We start from the raw sequence: 17756 nt of genomic DNA on the forward strand, positions 1-17756 counted from the left end.
AGCTGTTAAACGAAACACTGTTGACAAGCAATAAAAACTTCCACAGGTCAAATAAACCACAAAGGTCAGTAAATGAATACCACAGCAGCAATATCGTCCTTCACAGCATATCAGTTTTGCTTCAGTAACAATGGCAAAACTTCTACAACCACTGATTAAAACCAGTTGAAATAACAAGATATTCATTTATAATAAAATGAAATATAGCTGATTCATCATGCCAGTACATAGTCACAGAAATTAAATCCAGTTATTGTTGGCTGGCTGAGCATGTACTGCGCTTGCAATAATAGGAAACAACGTGACATGACAACATGTAGATGAAGCCCCCTACTGGTCAGACTTGGCGAACAATGGAAGGTTGTGATGGTTACACCCTGGTGATCGGAGGCACTCCAATGGTGTACTGATATCAGCACTAGGAGGTGGAGGCCTACCCTATCCTGATCACCTATTGTTACTGAGTTAAGTGTAAACAGAGGGCAAACATTATGGCAAGACAAACCATTAAATACCCGCAGTGATACATTAAGTTCTTCCATCTGTAAACATACTCAGAGTTACATTCATAATGTGTGTTTCACACAAGCCATGAAGAAGTGTTAAATGCTGATTAACAGAACGGCATGTCCCGTTAGGGATATCCCGGCCTATATTGGGATTTATCCTGACTACTAAATAACACAGCCTTACAAAGAGTTCTGTGCCAAGTAAGAGATCTGGCATGCTGACAGTTAGCAAAACACAGTGGCTGACAAGAAACAAACTTAGCCTTTGCAAAACAAGAATTGATTTTTCAGGAACTATGACAGGTATTTGAGAAGCTAATTAGCCATGAGAGCGATGTCTCTGGTAGATTGCTGACCCATCCATTCACTCACATGGGCATAATTGGTCAAAAAATAAATTTGAGTTGCAGAGATATTTCAAGAACCTTCTGACTAATTACCACATTAAAGAAATAATAACAAGCTGATAAAACCAGTGTACGCGAGTAAAAAAAGAAGAACTCGACAGTTATTCCTTTGGAGATTCAAATATCAATACTTTGGTTCGCATAAAGACTGGCTTTCGCCTAACAAAACAACAAAAAAATTTAACAAAAAAAACAAACAAAAAACAGACAGAACAGAGAAAAACTGGCATCAGAATAAATTCTCTGCACATAAATGAGATTACAGGAGTTCATTATCGCCATAAAGCTGACGTGTGAGAACTGTTGAAGCTTCTCATAACTGACACTTTCAAATAATTCGAAAGACGTTCGAAGAATGTAGGCCTACTGATAAGAACATGAATTCCCTCTGCAAAGCTCCACAACCTTGCACACACACTTCTATACGTTTGTCTGCGACATGGCACTAAAAACATTTTTTTTTCAAATGTTATGTGTAATTGTTTTTACCTGCAGCATGATGCAAGTTTGGTGAAACATTCAGCTGCAGCATCTAAAATGCTCTTCACTTATCATAACTGATACACCCTAACAGGGACTGATGCATAAATCTAGATCGCATACCATTCATTTCAGATCATAAAAAGCCCGGAAAAGGTTGTGATATGTTATCAAAGTAGGTTAACATTAGCAGTGATGACAGGCAGGTAATACAGTGGTTTTAACGTTCATGACAGAATATCTATATGCTTGCTCGGTATGTGATGACAGCCTAACTTACAGGTGAAGGCCTGGATATAAAAATATCCCACAGGTACTAATGATTGCAAAAAACACTAACATGATGCCGTTAACTCAGCTGGTATCTGTTTATGTGTTACTAAATGTTGAATCTCACGCAGGTATAACCAGGAAAACTTGTGAAGGAAAATTAATTTACAGTAATTATTCTCATAAAATGACAGATATGCTGAAGGTAAACATCAAGTTTATTGCTTCTGGACACGTACCATTGTCAGAATTTGACAGGTAGGTGGATGTGTCTTTATAATGACCTTAAGTTCAACATCTAACAAGGACGCACAAGTGATCTTGAACTAAACAGAATTGCAAAACAATCCATCGTCTTCGAATTGTTTTCCAGCACAACTGTTCAAAGTGGACGGTATAAATATCACAGAGATGGTCGTATCTGTATTTCGGTCTAGCAACGGGTTACACATACTGTTTTCGCCATTGTTTGCAAGAAAGCTTTCAGCAAAACCATACCTCAGCTTCCATTTATAAAGGCTTTCAAGTCACTTAGAAAATGGGACCACAAAAATTTTTGCCAGTCCTGTCATAAATGATTTCCTTCCTGCATGTAAGTGGTGAAATGCCAAGGTACTTTGTCTTAGAGAGCCATAACCCCTCTTTGAAGACACGCTAATGAGCCTCAATATGAATTTCCACCTGAAGTTGAGGTTTAAAAGCTAAAAGCTCTGCTAAGATTTCTTAACATCCTAGGCTTCAGGCCAAATTACCCTCATTGTGGGAAAAACAGCCTAACAGTCATGCTCTACCTACACCTTACAGCCATACACACCTTTATCCTGGTCTTTCGCTTACTTTGTCCACAAAATTAGATACAGCAAGGCAGCTTGAGGCCAAATTTAGGATCGTGTGAAGACTTTTATCATGCCAGTGACAGTTAAGTGTACACACATGTTACAGGCTGGCACCAATCTGAAGGAGTGAAAGAAACGCACAAAACCCAAGAGCCCAGTGTGTAAAATATCCCAGGCAAAGCACTAAACCTAACACCGATGTTACAAACAAGTAGCCAACATTATACTGTATTGGTCAGTTATAGAATAGATATATTCATTATACATGGGTCATAATTGTTGGTTTATACGTTGAGTACAAGACATTGTACATAACTGAAAACCCACCTTAACACTGACTGCAACACAGAGGAAGATAAAAGAAATTCTGATATTGGAATCAAGAAAATAGATAGTGTACATTATCTACATGAGAATCACGGCCTGTCATATTGTGGTACACCACAGTAACTGTGTACATTAGAATCATGATCTGCCATATACTTCTGCAAATGTATACACAAGAATCACAATCTGCCTCATCCTGATAGTTAGTAATTTATTTGATTGGTGTACCATATACTTTAAATGAGTACACAAGAGCCACAATCTACAATATCATGATATACCATGTACTGTAAATGTGTGCACAAAAATCACAATCTGCCATACCATGATATAACATGTACTGTAAATGTGTGCACAAAAATCACAATCTGCCATACCATGATATAATATGTACTGTAAATGTGTACACAAGAATCACAATCTACCATATCGTGATATACCATGTACTGTAAATGTGTACTGAGACACCTGACCCTCCCGAGCCACAAAAGGAGAAAGCTTCAGATTCAAAAGTCTGGAGTTTTCAACAGGGTTATTTCTGGAGTAGTTATTGCAGAGCCCTTGAAGCAGAAGCTGGAATTGGTGTGAACATAAACATGGTTATCTTATTTGGACTTTGCTGGATAATTAGCCGAGCTCAAGCTGATCAGAGGAAATTGACATACAGCAGGCGGATTCCTCATGAGAGTGAAGAGAGCCTCAAGGAGACAGGAGAGATGACGACCTGTACGTTCAGGAGACAGAAAAAGAGGACTAGAGCCTGCTGGGTATTACAATCATCAGAGAAAAATGTCCAGCGATATATTTCACCCTTCCCACCTAATTATCTCCAGGCAGGAGGAAATTGAAAATATTGGTCAATACTGGTAACTAGTTTAGAGACCGCTGACGAGTTAAAACTGAGTATGGAGGCAGCAGGTTAAGCTCCACGGGCCGCCTTCGGGCCTTCTTCGGGCCTCCACTGGGCCAGACTGCTATAGGGCCAGGGTTCTATTGCTAACCAAATGGGGGATATTTATTCAAAGGGATAAAATTACAAGAAATTATCAAAGCAATTTTGAGAGAACTAATGAGTTGTCTGTGATAAGGCTGTCGAAGCAAACGGGCTGGATAGCCTCTGGTGATGTCCTTGAAGCAGTTACTCTCTATCTCTCTGACAAGAACGAAGGTGGTCACATCAAGGACTTGAAATGTCTTGGGCAGATGGCAAGGAACAATCACATTAGTTCCTTAATAGAAGTAATTTAGCTACAGCCCTGCCCTTTATTTTGTGATCTCTGTCCTTAAATCCTTTATTTCTTCACCAGTTCTACAAAGAAATGCTCACTTCCAAATACCGAAATTACCAAAATAAAAACAAAATACCAAAAATCTTTTCCATCAAAAGGGTATCTTTATAGCTGCCATCAGATACAGTCAACCATTTGGTTAATATAAACCTTATCAGTTTCATACCCCAATACCCTGCAGCTGCGAAACACAGACAGCGTTGCAAGTGTAGTTTGTGATAATTGAATTTGACAAGATAACAATCACTTCCAATGTTTCAGAGAACTCAAGAGGGAGAAACCTTAAAAGTATGCTACAAATACTATCAAGGCTGTGTGTTACTTGGTTACCGTGGAAATGTGCTTCCCAAATGCTGATCACTTGTTTGGCTTTGCAGCGCAGAAGAAAAGGTCAGTGACTGCTCCCACAAGGGGTTCTGATGCATGAAGGTATGAAAACCTTGTAGGGCTGAAGTGGAGATGTCAGAACAAGACAATAGTCTGGAACCTGCCCCTTGCACAGCTCACAGTAAACAGTAAGACACTTTTTTCTTGGCCAAATCCATGCTGATGAAGTCACATGCATCATGACCACATAGTGAAGACATGAATCCGTGTAAAAATAGTCACATTTTCACCTGTGTACGTCTAACACATACACGCATAAACGATCTCTGACAATTAATTGGTATCTGCCACCTGAACAATCTGAAGCAGATGGCTACAACAACTACTACCAATGTGTTGAACAGCAGCCTGCACAGTCCGTTTTTGTCCACTAGTCTGGGGATACAGGTGTTTTGTCACACTAATGAGGTGTTTACTCCAGTACGAAGGCAGATATCCAAACAGCGCATTGAACAGAGCACATCAATATTATTTAAAAGGTCACATTTCTGTCAGTTGGGATTTGGTTTAAATCACATCATTTAATACACATGGTTGAAGCCTATTTTATGGAGATTATCTAAACTGTTTGAGACTGGGTCATGAAGCATTATAAGATTGATTACCATAAACTGCCAGTCCCATAGATATCCCAGCCCAGGTAAGTTTTCTGGGTTGCCACTTCTCAACATACCCCAGGCGTTTGACTGTGTCATGTCGTTGTCATCATTTAACAGCCTCCTTCATAATGCATTAAACATCGCAGGAAATGCAATATGTTAATAAGTTCAAGATATTCATGTATACATATGCAATCACGATTCATTTTCTCGCAGTAATTCTGTGACAGGTGATAAGATCAGGAGAGGAGTTGATGTACAGATAGAATTGTATAAGATAGGAATGTTTAAATATTCTAACACAACTCTGCATACAAAACATGTGTAAGGTTACCTAGCTGTTATCTAGATGTCTATAGCACAGAGATAAGCCTGTATCTATAAACCTTGTGTTTTATGTTTTGACATAAAATAACTATGTTCAACACATCGATTTAATGCCTAAGGTAACTTCTAATCCATCATATTCTCTGGCATTAAGGCATATAAAAAATATTTACTTGCTCAAAAAGAAAGTACCGCAAGAAACAAAATTTTACATGTTTTTTTATGTAGAGTGTAATCTGATAAGATTTTAATTAGCGATAACAAGCACATACCCATTCACACACAAATACAGTAAATCTGCACACAGATTATGGCATATTTCATGTTGGTCCTGAAAAGATGCTGTGACAGCTTTTACCAGCAAGTTACATCCTCATTTTGAAAAGAAAAAAAAAAAGTCGAAAATTGGTCCAAGTTTGCCTTCAGCAATAACGAACAAATTAGTTTTCTCTGCCTGTCGTATCTCTGGTTAGAATCTTGCCTCAGGCCATCAGCGGAGTTACTGGCCCTGAGTTTGATTAGTTTTTGCCAATTATTTGCTTGGAATAGAATTCTAATAATCCTCTTACGTAAATGAAAAAAGTTTCTTCAAGAAAGCACACATAGGTAGCCAGTAGTATGATATTTCCACGTCCATGTAGCCGAATAATGAATCAAGCAGGTTGCAAGCCTAACACGCCATACATATATACATAGATATATCTATGTATAGGTCTAAATGCAGCTTATAACTATACACATGGTTTGCTGATAATTCAATGTAGAATTGATACAACATACAGTAGTTGTACACCTTGACAGGTACACATATTCTAACCTCCTATAAAACTTCTACTAGGAGAATAAGTTGACTGATGCTGTAAAGCTGATCTTACGGCTGAGCAAAGAGCTTACTTGGAGCTACACTTCACAGATGATCCATAGAAAGCTTAAATGCATTTTAAAGATAACACTTAGGAACAGAAAGTGGAAATACATGTTTCATGCAAAATACAGGTCAAGCATCAGTTGCAATTTTATTTACAGTTTCGACCACACATCAAGAAATCTTTCACCTGTACAGATACTTCATTCACACATATTTATACCTGTGTATATATACAGGTGTATATGGACAATATCACACAGGTCTCAATGTTACAACTTGACAGGTCCATTCAATGAGCAGTCTTACCACCACTGCCAAACTTGTTTCACCTGGCCAAACAAGTGGTAAAGTAGTGATAAATGAATATTGGTTATATTTATTAGGTGAGCTGTTGTATGTATCACATCGTGAAGGGTCTGGTTTTACCAGGACAGGGCTAGACAACAACCCAGCCTATGACATGAGCTTGGGACAAGGCCATACAGGTAGGGTCACCCCTACACCTGACAGCCTCAAGATACACACTTTTCTATCCCATCAGTTGGTCTGTCTCCAATACAAATCTTTACCACACTAGTAAGCCAACCACATCCCTGCTGTTCTAAAAGTCAGATATCAGAACACCTGTTGGTGGACTTATAAAGATGCCGTCTGTTACCCATGAAAATCCTGACAGAATCATGATCCCAAAGAGAGGAGAATTGAAAATTCAAGGAAAAACTCAGTTCTCAATGAAACATGATATGGGGTCAGCTTTGATAATTGAACTGATGTCATGGACTGACGCCCAGGACAGCAGCAGTTACTGTTTATAGAAACCTCCTATCCCAATTTCTAGCTCGTGTCTCAAAATGAAAAGATAACAGGTTGGCTTGACATTTCCCAAATGCTTTTTTATGTTGCATGATACAGCAAACAAAGCAAAGAAACTATCGCACAATGCAGAGGATCAAAAGGCAAATATTGGTTTAGGCTCCAGTGTCTTAAAGAAGTCAGTTTTTTTGTTGGACTGTTCAATCTGTGTAACAATTGCTGCAAGTCTTTCCTTATCTCTGCTGTATGTGAATGTTAACTTCTAGTTTTCTGGTTGGTGTACACAGAAATTACAAACAGTTACGTGTAGCCTAGTCCCAAGTTAACAAATAGTACATCTGAAAATACAGCAGTTTACATGTGTAGCCCATGGGGCAGGTTCCTTTCATTAGCCTTTTGTAAACAGACTTGGAAAGGCAGTGTAGGCTGGCAAAAATCTCCAGCCACAGCAATTATACATCTGATATTACAAATGTAAGCTGAAAAGTAAATATGGGAGCCAAGTCAGTTTGAGCTCCACCAGCTGTAGTATCCTCACGGAATACACACCCAACTTACTGACCCCACTATACATCATGTTTGACAGCTAAGTCACTCACACTGCCATACGCAAGTACATATAGCTCTAATGCAATCCCCAATAACAGCTGAATGAATGCTGTCCACACACTACATCTATACCTGTGCCTATCCGAAATACGTATTTATGTATGTATGTATGTATGTATGAGGATCGCTCTTTGGCTTGGGATCTTTTAATCCATGGCTAAAAGTTAATGCAGAGCTTATTGGGTAATGAGCAGTGTAGATCTATTGGGTAATGAGCAGTGTAGGCCTATTGGGTAATGAGCAGTGTAGGCCTATTGGGTAATGAGCAGTGTAGACCTATTGGGTAATGAGCACAGAGGGCCAACTGGGTAATGAGCAGTGTAGGCCAATTGCCTACAGAGCTGTGTAGGCCTATTGGGTAATGAGCAGTGTAGGCCTATTGGGTAATGAGCAGTGTAGACCTATTGGGTAATCAGCACAGAGGGCCAACTGGGTAATGAGCAGTGTAGGCCAATTGCCTACAGAGCTGTGTAGGCCTATTGGGTAATGAGCACAGAGGGCCAACTGGGTAATGAGCAGTGTAGGCCAATTGCCTACAGAGCAGTGTAGGCCTATTAGGTAATGAGCAGAGAAGGCCAAACGGGCAATGAGTAGTGTAGGCCTATTGGGTAATGAGCAGAGAAGGCCAACTGGGTAATGAGCAGTGTAGGCCAATTGCCTCCAGAGCAGTGTAGGCCTATTGGGTAATGAGCAGAAAGGGCCAATTGGGTAATGTGCAGTGTAGACCTATTGGGTAATGAGCAGAGAGGGCCAATTGGGTAATGTGCAGTGTAGGCCAATTTCCTATAGAGCAGTGTAGACCTATTGGGTAATGAGCAGAGAGGGCCAATTGGGTAATGTGCAGTGTAGGCCTACTGGATAATGAGCAGTGTAGGCCTGTTGGGTAATGAGGAAGTGGATCTTACCTTGGGTCAAGCCTGACAGGTGGCCCAGGAGTGCGGTCAAGGCAATCAGGACTCTCCACCAATGTGGCATCGACTGACCGCTACACATCATCCTTCACGTAAACATGAGGCTTCTGTATGTCCAATGTGCTCAGCTTCAACATCCAACTACATCCACATCTGAAACAACAACAAATACTGATAGTCACTTATCTTGTATTGGCAAAACATAAACTGATAAAACATTATGTAAACATAATGTTGTTTGCATAATCCTTCACCCGAGAGAATAACAATCACTGTGAAAACGTTTTCAGATTTCTAGCCAATGAATAACCTGAGTTTATACTTCATGTTCTAATACATTTGTGTTTTGTTGGTATATAAACCATACTACATAAAAATCGAAGAAAATAAATCCAAATTTCTTAGCGAATCTATCGAGAAAAAATCTTAAATTTTAGAATCAACTGTTAAGAAATTTAAGATCTACATGTACTTCAGCTTAACTAGAATAATAATTAGAATGAAAATTTTAAAATATAATACTGAGTAATACACAATAAGTAGAGGAGTATGCACATGTAACACAGTACAAAAGCATACACCCATGCAGTTTATGCTGGATTGATTAGATAGCAGCCAGTTCTATCCATCTCTGACAGTCTACAGGCATTTCAGCCCAGTATAGACTGATAAACTGGTCACATGGCTCACAAATGGACAGCACAGTGAGTTAAGAGCTCAACACACCACTGAGTCCACGGTGAGCATAACCACCAACCACCCAAAACTCAGCGCACAGAGACAATTCTCAGCCTGACAGTATCCTAACGACTTAGCTAGATAAATCGGTGTGTTTGTCTAATGTAGACTGGGAACGCTTCACTGATCAGCTCATGCTACCAGAGATACAGACCAACATGGATGCCATGACAACCTGCGGCTCAGTCCCCCCTCATTAGTACTCTGTGACCAGCTTACCTCTCCTCTATCTCCTACAAACCCAATCTCTTTAGGCAGCAGAGATTACTTCCTGCCCCAGCCCATCACTGCTTGCACCATTCTTAGTAAATGGTAGCGAGCATTCATGTCTTTCACAAATCAATCTAAAATTAAAATAGATATGCACCCGAACCTGGCCCAGCATAGTTTTGAAGATATCACAGGTAAAAACTGAGTAAAAAGAAAGAATGCTATCAGGTGTGGGATCTATCAATTAAGACACCTGTATTTAGTACAGGTGAGAGTGACAGGTTAACATGATGAATTACACTGATATTAATCAGGCCACAGGTAAATGGCTAAGGTTTTTAGCCTGTCCATTTAGCCAGCGGTACAGGTAGGTCTGATCATTTAGATATACAGGTAGACAGTGACACAGGTGTGAAAGCTAGGCACACCCTCACAAACACACTGTCCCAACACCCTAACACTGACAACTGATTATACACACTGTACCATATGCATAAACCTCTCTACATTTCTGCATGAATAAGCCTGAATGCTAGAATGATATATAAACTACACAGAATGCATAATAAAAAAAATTACTCAATGAAAATGTATCTTCATGACAAAACGATTACAAAAAAAATAGTGAACATTAATAAGGTTGTTAATTTGTCATCACGAAGAGATAAAACATCAAAATATCTAATCTAATTATCATTAAACTTCAAGTCAAATGCTTCCACTTTTCTGGGTTTTATTTTTTCCTTTTTTTTTAACACTAAAATATACCTGTATTATACATCACTGTCTACAGCATTCACTACTGTTACAAAATAGGACTGGACAAAGCCAAGAAGACTTTATATCAACACCATGTTTATAGTCTGGTTGTTTCCTTCGCTAGGCGATCGAGCATAATCACCAGGCTTGACAGATTCTGGAGAATTCTCGCAGCTAGTTGCTTGAGCAGACATATAACAAGCTGGAATTTTCACCTTCGAATTAAGACCAATGAGAAACTTAATTGTTTCCTCTTGGTAGTCAATTACCATGGCAACCAAGTACCTTTCCTGAAATATAGTTGCCATTAAGACTGGACGGTACAAATTAACACAGCACTACAATGAGGTTAAGGGCATGCCTGTTGTAATATAGCATTAGTATTGGTATCACAGTAGCCTCTGGGATATGTCGCTTGACATTCACACAATAGTCAAACACTCCATACATTAACTATTCAGTACAATTTTCCAGCATGTTTCTGCTCTATCAGTTAACGACTTTGAAATACCTGGGCAGAATATGATCCATGCATTTCCAGCCTATAAGTTACATCAAGCTTCTCTGATTCCCAAGGTGAGCATTTGTAGCTCAAATGCCAGGCCGTATCTCTGTTTTGTTAATACTATTCAATTTCCTTCTACCACGCTTGCAGGTGAGCATTATGATTCACCTGTGGCCATTCAGCTATGATAGGATCAAACTTTAGACCAGGTAAAAGTTTCATCATGCACAGATAAATCTTATCTCAGCTCAACTCGGGGCCCAAAGCCTGTCAAAGACACAGAGAAGACACAAGGATGGTAATGAGATTGCACTACCTATACTATACAACCTGGTGCCAAAGTGCATGGACATGCTATAAAAATACCCAGAATCACTGCCAGAGGCAGAGAAAATGGTTCTTTGCTGAAGCCTGTTAGCTATCATCCTGCGAGTGGTGAACAGTGCAGCCATCTGACATTGAAACCTACTCCAAATGCCAATGCTATCAGCAGCTAAAATCAGCCTGAGGCCTTTCTGTAAAAATCTTGATAGTAACTCCCTATTTTCCTTGCAGCTTGCTACCCTAGGTCATCCCTTTCACCAAAGAACTTCTTGCCCACAGTTTGTTGGTGCTTCCATGCAGAGTAAGGGTGAGACAGATCCGAATCTATCGCTAACCTCTATCTGTGAACGCAGTCGGCTAAAACACACAGCCTGGCTCTCTGGGTGAATTAGTGGGCTTGATGGCTCTTGGGGTTTGCCAAAGGTCTTGTGGTGGATGGGAGCAACACAAGATGTGATTGAGGGATATGATACTGCTGAACAATGGCAGATAAAACAACAGATAACATAACAAAGTGTTACTTTCAAAGCAAAAGTAAGGTAAGAGAGAGCTGGGCAGCAACCCTGGACAAACAGCCCCTGTGCCAACTCCCTGGGCAATCATACATCTGAGTCTTGACTCAAAACTAACTTTTATCCCTTATTTGATGCCTCCAGCTCTTCGGCCTCTGACTTGAAAAGAGTTTCATATTCGCATGTATCAAAGCTGATCAGATGTTAGGTACTTCCAGAAATGAAAGTCAAGTCAACAAGGTGTGTAAGAGTGGGTGCAGTAACCTGTACTCTTGATGGCAGATAGAAGCATAGCTAAGTACCCATCTTGACATTACAAAGGCTGCTTTAAGGGGGTAACTGAGGAAATAGTAGGTAGACACATACCATCTACCACCCTTAATATTAGCTCCCCTGGTAATGGTCATATACTTACCTCTCCAGATACCACAAATCACTCCAATGATCCATCCTGGAGCAAGTGATAGAAGCTTTAAGGGGGTAACTGAGGAAATAGTAGGTAGACACATACCATCTACCACCCTTAATATTAGCTCCCCTGGTAATGGTCATATACTTACCTCTCCAGATACCACAAATCACTCCAATGATCCATCCTGGAGCAAGTGATAGAAGAACCTAAACTTTGTAGTGGTGCATGCTGGGCAGTGTGTAAGCAAATACTGAAGACCACTAAACTGCACTGAGCATACCCAGAGCAGGTGCTAAGACTATAGTAGCTGGTATTTAGGCAATACATCAGGTTTCATTTCAACACTAAAACATGGGCCTTGGCCCATGGACAAAACATACAAAACTGTCTACCCTCTTTAGTTTTGATTTCTATACAGACATACTTATCAACTCAGAATTTGATTAATTTAGTAAGGAACTGGTGAGCATAAGACACTGTGCCAATAAAAGCACTATTAAATCAGAGTAATAAATAACAAGCATGCATTGCAGGACCTGTGCTTACATTCTTGTATGTGGACATACCATTCATGTGAAGCAACACATCGGTACAGCTAAGGTCTCTTTCTCCACCAGCCTTTTCATCTCTTCCACCATGCCACATAAACAGCAATTGGGCGCTGAGTATGTGTACACAGTTTACCTCTGCCAGTGGCTGTTTATGAGTGAGATGTCAGGGGCAGGGATCTCACACATAGGACATCTGCAATACTGGACTAGGCTTTACTCCAGATCAACCATACAACCGGGCTGTACAGAAGTTTGCCCCAGCCATTGCCTAACAGCCAAATAATGCCACAGCTAACAGAGTTCATAACTGCTAGGTAAGGAGCTATCCCACGTCAGCCAGTAACCGCAATATACATACCAGTCTACTATTGATCAGCAGATACGTTTTCTGAGTGGCTCTGCCAAATTTCCTCCCTTAGGGCTCCAAGGCATGCTGATCAAAGCCGGCCCAGTCAATGTAGCATTAACAAAATGGGAAGTTAAACAAACTAGGCAGCTATTTGGTGATCACTCATATGTGAATGACTGAGGGCGTTTAACAAGGCCAATACACTTTGCAAAATACAGACCTTCCAGTTTTTCCACATGTAAAAGCTCATAATTGAATTGGCATTCTTGAAGGGGAGTAAAATGAACTGCAGTTATTGCATTGGTTACATATGTTGCAGACATTCATATGATGTAAATGTGCATGATGGTAAATCAATCAATGTTGCCAGTGTAGCATGGCATATACATACATGAATATTGTACATTGTACGTACAAAATATCAGGTTTCACTCCGCAATCCAGACAGAACTTATTAAGGTAAATTAAGTTTGTCTAGACCATCTGGGTTCTAGGGTGAAGACAAATGTCTCTTACAAATTAACATCACAAATTACCCAATACCATTTCCATGAACAAGCATGGAAATTTATATTATTCAACACACCATAAGATAATTTAACACACCATAGGTGAAGTTAAATTATTAAGTTTCATTTAAAATATAGCTGTACCAAATAAAGGTAAAATTTGTCAGCTTGATATCTAAGCCTGAATCTCCAGTTGTCAATCTTAATAAGTTAGTTCATAACTCACAGGCATGTTATTTTCAAATCTAAATGTGTGTGAGATCATTATTCAGGTTTTAATATGTGTTAGTTACTTCAGGTATGGCTTAGTTCAGGGCACCATTGATACCTATACACTACAAACAAAACAGTTTAACAGATGATCCTGTGAACAGGTGAAGAGTTTCATGTTCTTTTCCAGCAGCTGCACGAATGCATCTGTTAGCTAAATCGGAGCATACCGAAAAAAAACTTGAAAAAACTGAGAAAACGATTCCATCCATAGACTAATTCATCATGTGTATGCTGGCAAAGAACAATTTATCTCCAAGTACACCGGCATCTATCTGCCTTGAGATGTTAATATATCTTGTAAACAAATAAACAACTGGGATATCGGTTAAGTGACCTACCCCAGGTAAGAGTGATTAGGGGCTTAGATCAGCATTCCTACCTAAAGAGAGGTCGGCTGGAATGATCAGCCAGCCTTTTGCTTCACAGCTCTGTTACATGTAATGCCTTCACCAACTGTGCCCCAGACTGTTCTGGTCCTAAGCTGTACTCTTAGACAAGCCTTACTGATTGGGGGGAAGGGGGGGGGGGGGTTGTATCTGCCTGAATGAGACTACAAGCGAATACATGAAATCTCTGAGAGGTGAACGATTAGTACAACAGCAAATAACACATCAGACTTATAACCAGAGCTAATCAGGCCAGCGCTGATGAAAGCCTTATTACCCCCCTGCAGCATATACAGAATCATTGACAGAGAACCCTGTGTAGACCTAGCTAAGAATTGGGCTACCCTGAACCACAATTCCATCATTTTGTTTCTGAACCTTCTCAGACTAATCCTGTCTGATGATGATGATGCTAATCTCGATCTGCTTTCTTCCAGCCTCAGTATGTGGTACCAATCAGAGGACCAGGCAGTGTTTGGATGAAAATCTCCTAAGACCTCAGCAACTGCTTGATTTTTTGCCCCCTAGGCTACAACAGTCTCCCTCCATCTGACTGTATGGTTCATTCTCTAAACCTCCAAAATGGCAAGCGACGTGTATACAAATACAAGGGAGATTACAAGATTGCCACCTTTTCTGGCCAAGGAAATGTATACGAATATTTGTTTATGATAGAAGGTTAACAGTGATTGTAGATCCATCCCTCCGATATGGAGATATGATCAGGGAAATTTAGCAGCTCCTGGACACCTTGCCTCCACTCATACACAATGTGCCTGTACATGCACACACCGATCAGCTAATCAGTCCCTGGGGCTGTATACAGCACTTCTCGTAAACATGTGCCAAACACTAACACAACTCCCTCCAGGAGTCCACCAGCACAAAAAGCTCCGTGGGTGTCAACTGTGTCAGAAACTGTTTCCAAGAACATTATTGCTTATTTCCGCAAATCCCCAATCTGGTCAGCAAAAAGACTATTACCTCTACAGGATTCGGTCATTAAAGAGAGCTGCGAGATTTAATGAGACCTTTAACTGTTATCGATCATTCATAATTTTTTCTTAGCCAGGCTCTTTCATTTTCCCCAGTGTCAAAGGTCACCTCTTAGTCGCTCAAGTTTCTAATCCAGCCTTCAGTGTAATGTTATCTCTGTAGGCCCTCCCTGCATTTGGCAAAACCATTATCCTAAATAACCACCAGATTATAGAGTGTTATATAGCCTTGTAAGTATCAAGTTTAATGGCTGCAGCCTCTATAAAAACATTCCTTTTAGCCAATCTCCTAACTTACAAAAACAGGAAATCTCGGCAGCCCTTCATTCTTCCATTATAGATACCTAAACAAATATACGGACTGGCTGGGAGTAAGTGCAAGTTCCTACAGCCAGATAAGACAGATTAAAAGTCAAATGTCACAGCATTGGCTAATAGTCTACAATTCAAACAAATTACATTCTCTCATTTCGGGAAGTGTTTAGAAAAGTTGCCCTGATCCTCTTAAGGGATTAAGGCATGTAACAACCCACAAGGGAATGTCCAATGGGAGCCCTGATGGCAGCTGTCAGCCACAGCACTACAGCCAAACAATCCCGTCCACGCTCTTTACTTACAGGATCTCAATGAAATATGCCTCATGTTGCATCAGGGCAAATAATTACAGGGTAAACCCTTTACCATCAGGGAGAGAATGGTGTGCAGAGTTCCAGTGTTACTGTGGTGGCCTGATTTAGATAACAAGCTCAGTGCTGTGGAACATCTAACAGGATTACAGTCACAATTCCTGATTCCACAATCACAGGAGCCCTCCCTCAACCATTAATCTCGCCAAATCTCTCTGCAAACAAATATGTGGTCTGTCAACTGGTCCTCAGTCACTTCCTTTCCCTGATTCCACAAAGCCATTTTTGACTTCATATGTCAAAGCTTAAAACCTCAATATATAATGTACAGTTTGCGGCCATAGGGTTTAACATTTTGATCTGTTAAGTCTTTCCAGTTATACACCAAATGGTCTAAAAGTAAACATTTAAATCACACTTCAAACGTTGACGTAAATCAAAACAGGTTAGGTGGACTAGTTACAATCTCACATGCTGTCTGAATGTTATGACGCAAGCAAATCAAAATTACTTGATTACTTAAGCTAGGCATTATTAGAGTAATTATTACAGTTTTCTTTCAAATCATAGTTTGATTGATAAGCAACTCAAACGTACTTCTGACCTCAGAAGAACTGTTGTGTGCCTGCCGAAATAAATCTGAGCTTGGTATGACCGAATGGCATGAATTAGAAAGGATGAACCATTACTTAATTGAACAAAAATTTGCTCGCCTTTTCGGTGATAGCATTTACATACTGACAGTAATCCAAGGCCTTAATCCAAAGTCTCACAATAGCACGAATACAAGTGACTACCATTCTCTACACACACAATCACGACATTCTAAAGTGAATGCTGCCATGCCAAGTATTCAAAGCCTATCATAGATCAGCGCCAGATGACAAATTATGGACAACTTCCAGTTTCAATTCTTTACAACAGGAAAAACTGGAGTCAGGGCAACCATCTTCAATCAAATAAAACTGACATATTTACAGGCCTGCTCAAATATTGAGCTTTTTAGGAGAGAGGTGGGAAGGAACTGAATAAAATCAATAGGAGAGGATAAAATGAAGATTCATTGGTCGTGGCAACCAGCTGCGTGTTCATCATCATTTATTGTGCGTGGCCAGTAACATGGGTGTTAGCATGGGCTAATTTACAACAGAGTTGGATGTCAACAAAAAGCAGGGCCACCGCAACTTTGTATGAAGTTCTCTAAACTAGATTACTGGCGCCCTCTGTTAGCATGGTAGCTCCTCACATCGGTAGGCTAGATCAAGAACTGTACCTAAAATAAACATTGATTCTCGCCTAGAATATCAGATAGAGGCAAGTAACCATGTATGTTCAAACAACGGCCAGGCTTTCCAGTTAATATGGAAATTCATTCCAAGATCAAGAGTTTTGTTGGCTGAGCGAAACCCTAAACAAATGGAACTCTAAACTGTTTCAATATCCAGACACTTACAATCAAATCACAAAAAAATCATGCTATGATTATACCTATAAACCTTTTTTCTGACATGAGGTTGTACAGATGAAATAATCAACAAGAGTTTTCGTGGCTAAAAGTTAACTTGTTGATTGCTTTCAGCTCATTCCTGAAAGCACAATTCTAATGCAACCCCATTTATTTATTTTTTCCATAAAATTTCAATTTTTTTTTAACTGACAAACTGAAATGTGAATATTTGTGCGCGACTAATCCCATGAGCTAATTCCCTTGCTGCTCTACTTCGCATCATGGGCATATTATCACGTTCACACTAAGAGGGAGAATGCAGAACTCATGAATACAGGCATCCCAAACCAGTTATGTACTGAACTAAGAACTATGCAAGCCCTGGTTTGTTTTACTAGACTCTTGAAATGGTGACAGTGTGCGTCACAGTGAGCTATGTGGTAACATTCCAGTACTGTTAACTGAATTACATCAGTTCACAAATTACAGCCAGGCTAGGGGAATTGAATCATCCCTGGTGCCCAGACC

The 17756-nt window shown here is 39.9% G+C and overlaps 1 protein-coding gene across 2 annotated transcripts in view; it reads right to left on the reverse strand.

The window, feature by feature from the left end:
- The window catches only part of LOC135461920 (roundabout homolog 1-like), a 224465-nt gene that overhangs the window by 52197 nt on the left and 154512 nt on the right, over window positions 1–17756 (reverse strand). For both annotated transcript variants that reach the window (XM_064739205.1, XM_064739206.1), the window contains exon 8: window positions 8627–8785. In XM_064739205.1, the coding sequence (XP_064595275.1) occupies window positions 8627–8717 (91 nt within the window). In that variant the 5' untranslated portion in view covers window positions 8718–8785. The remainder of the gene's footprint in view (window positions 1–8626; window positions 8786–17756) is intronic.

The sequence above is a fragment of the Liolophura sinensis genome, chromosome 1 (assembly GCF_032854445.1).
Source record: "Liolophura sinensis isolate JHLJ2023 chromosome 1, CUHK_Ljap_v2, whole genome shotgun sequence".
Lineage (NCBI taxonomy): Eukaryota > Metazoa > Mollusca > Polyplacophora > Chitonida > Chitonidae > Liolophura > Liolophura sinensis.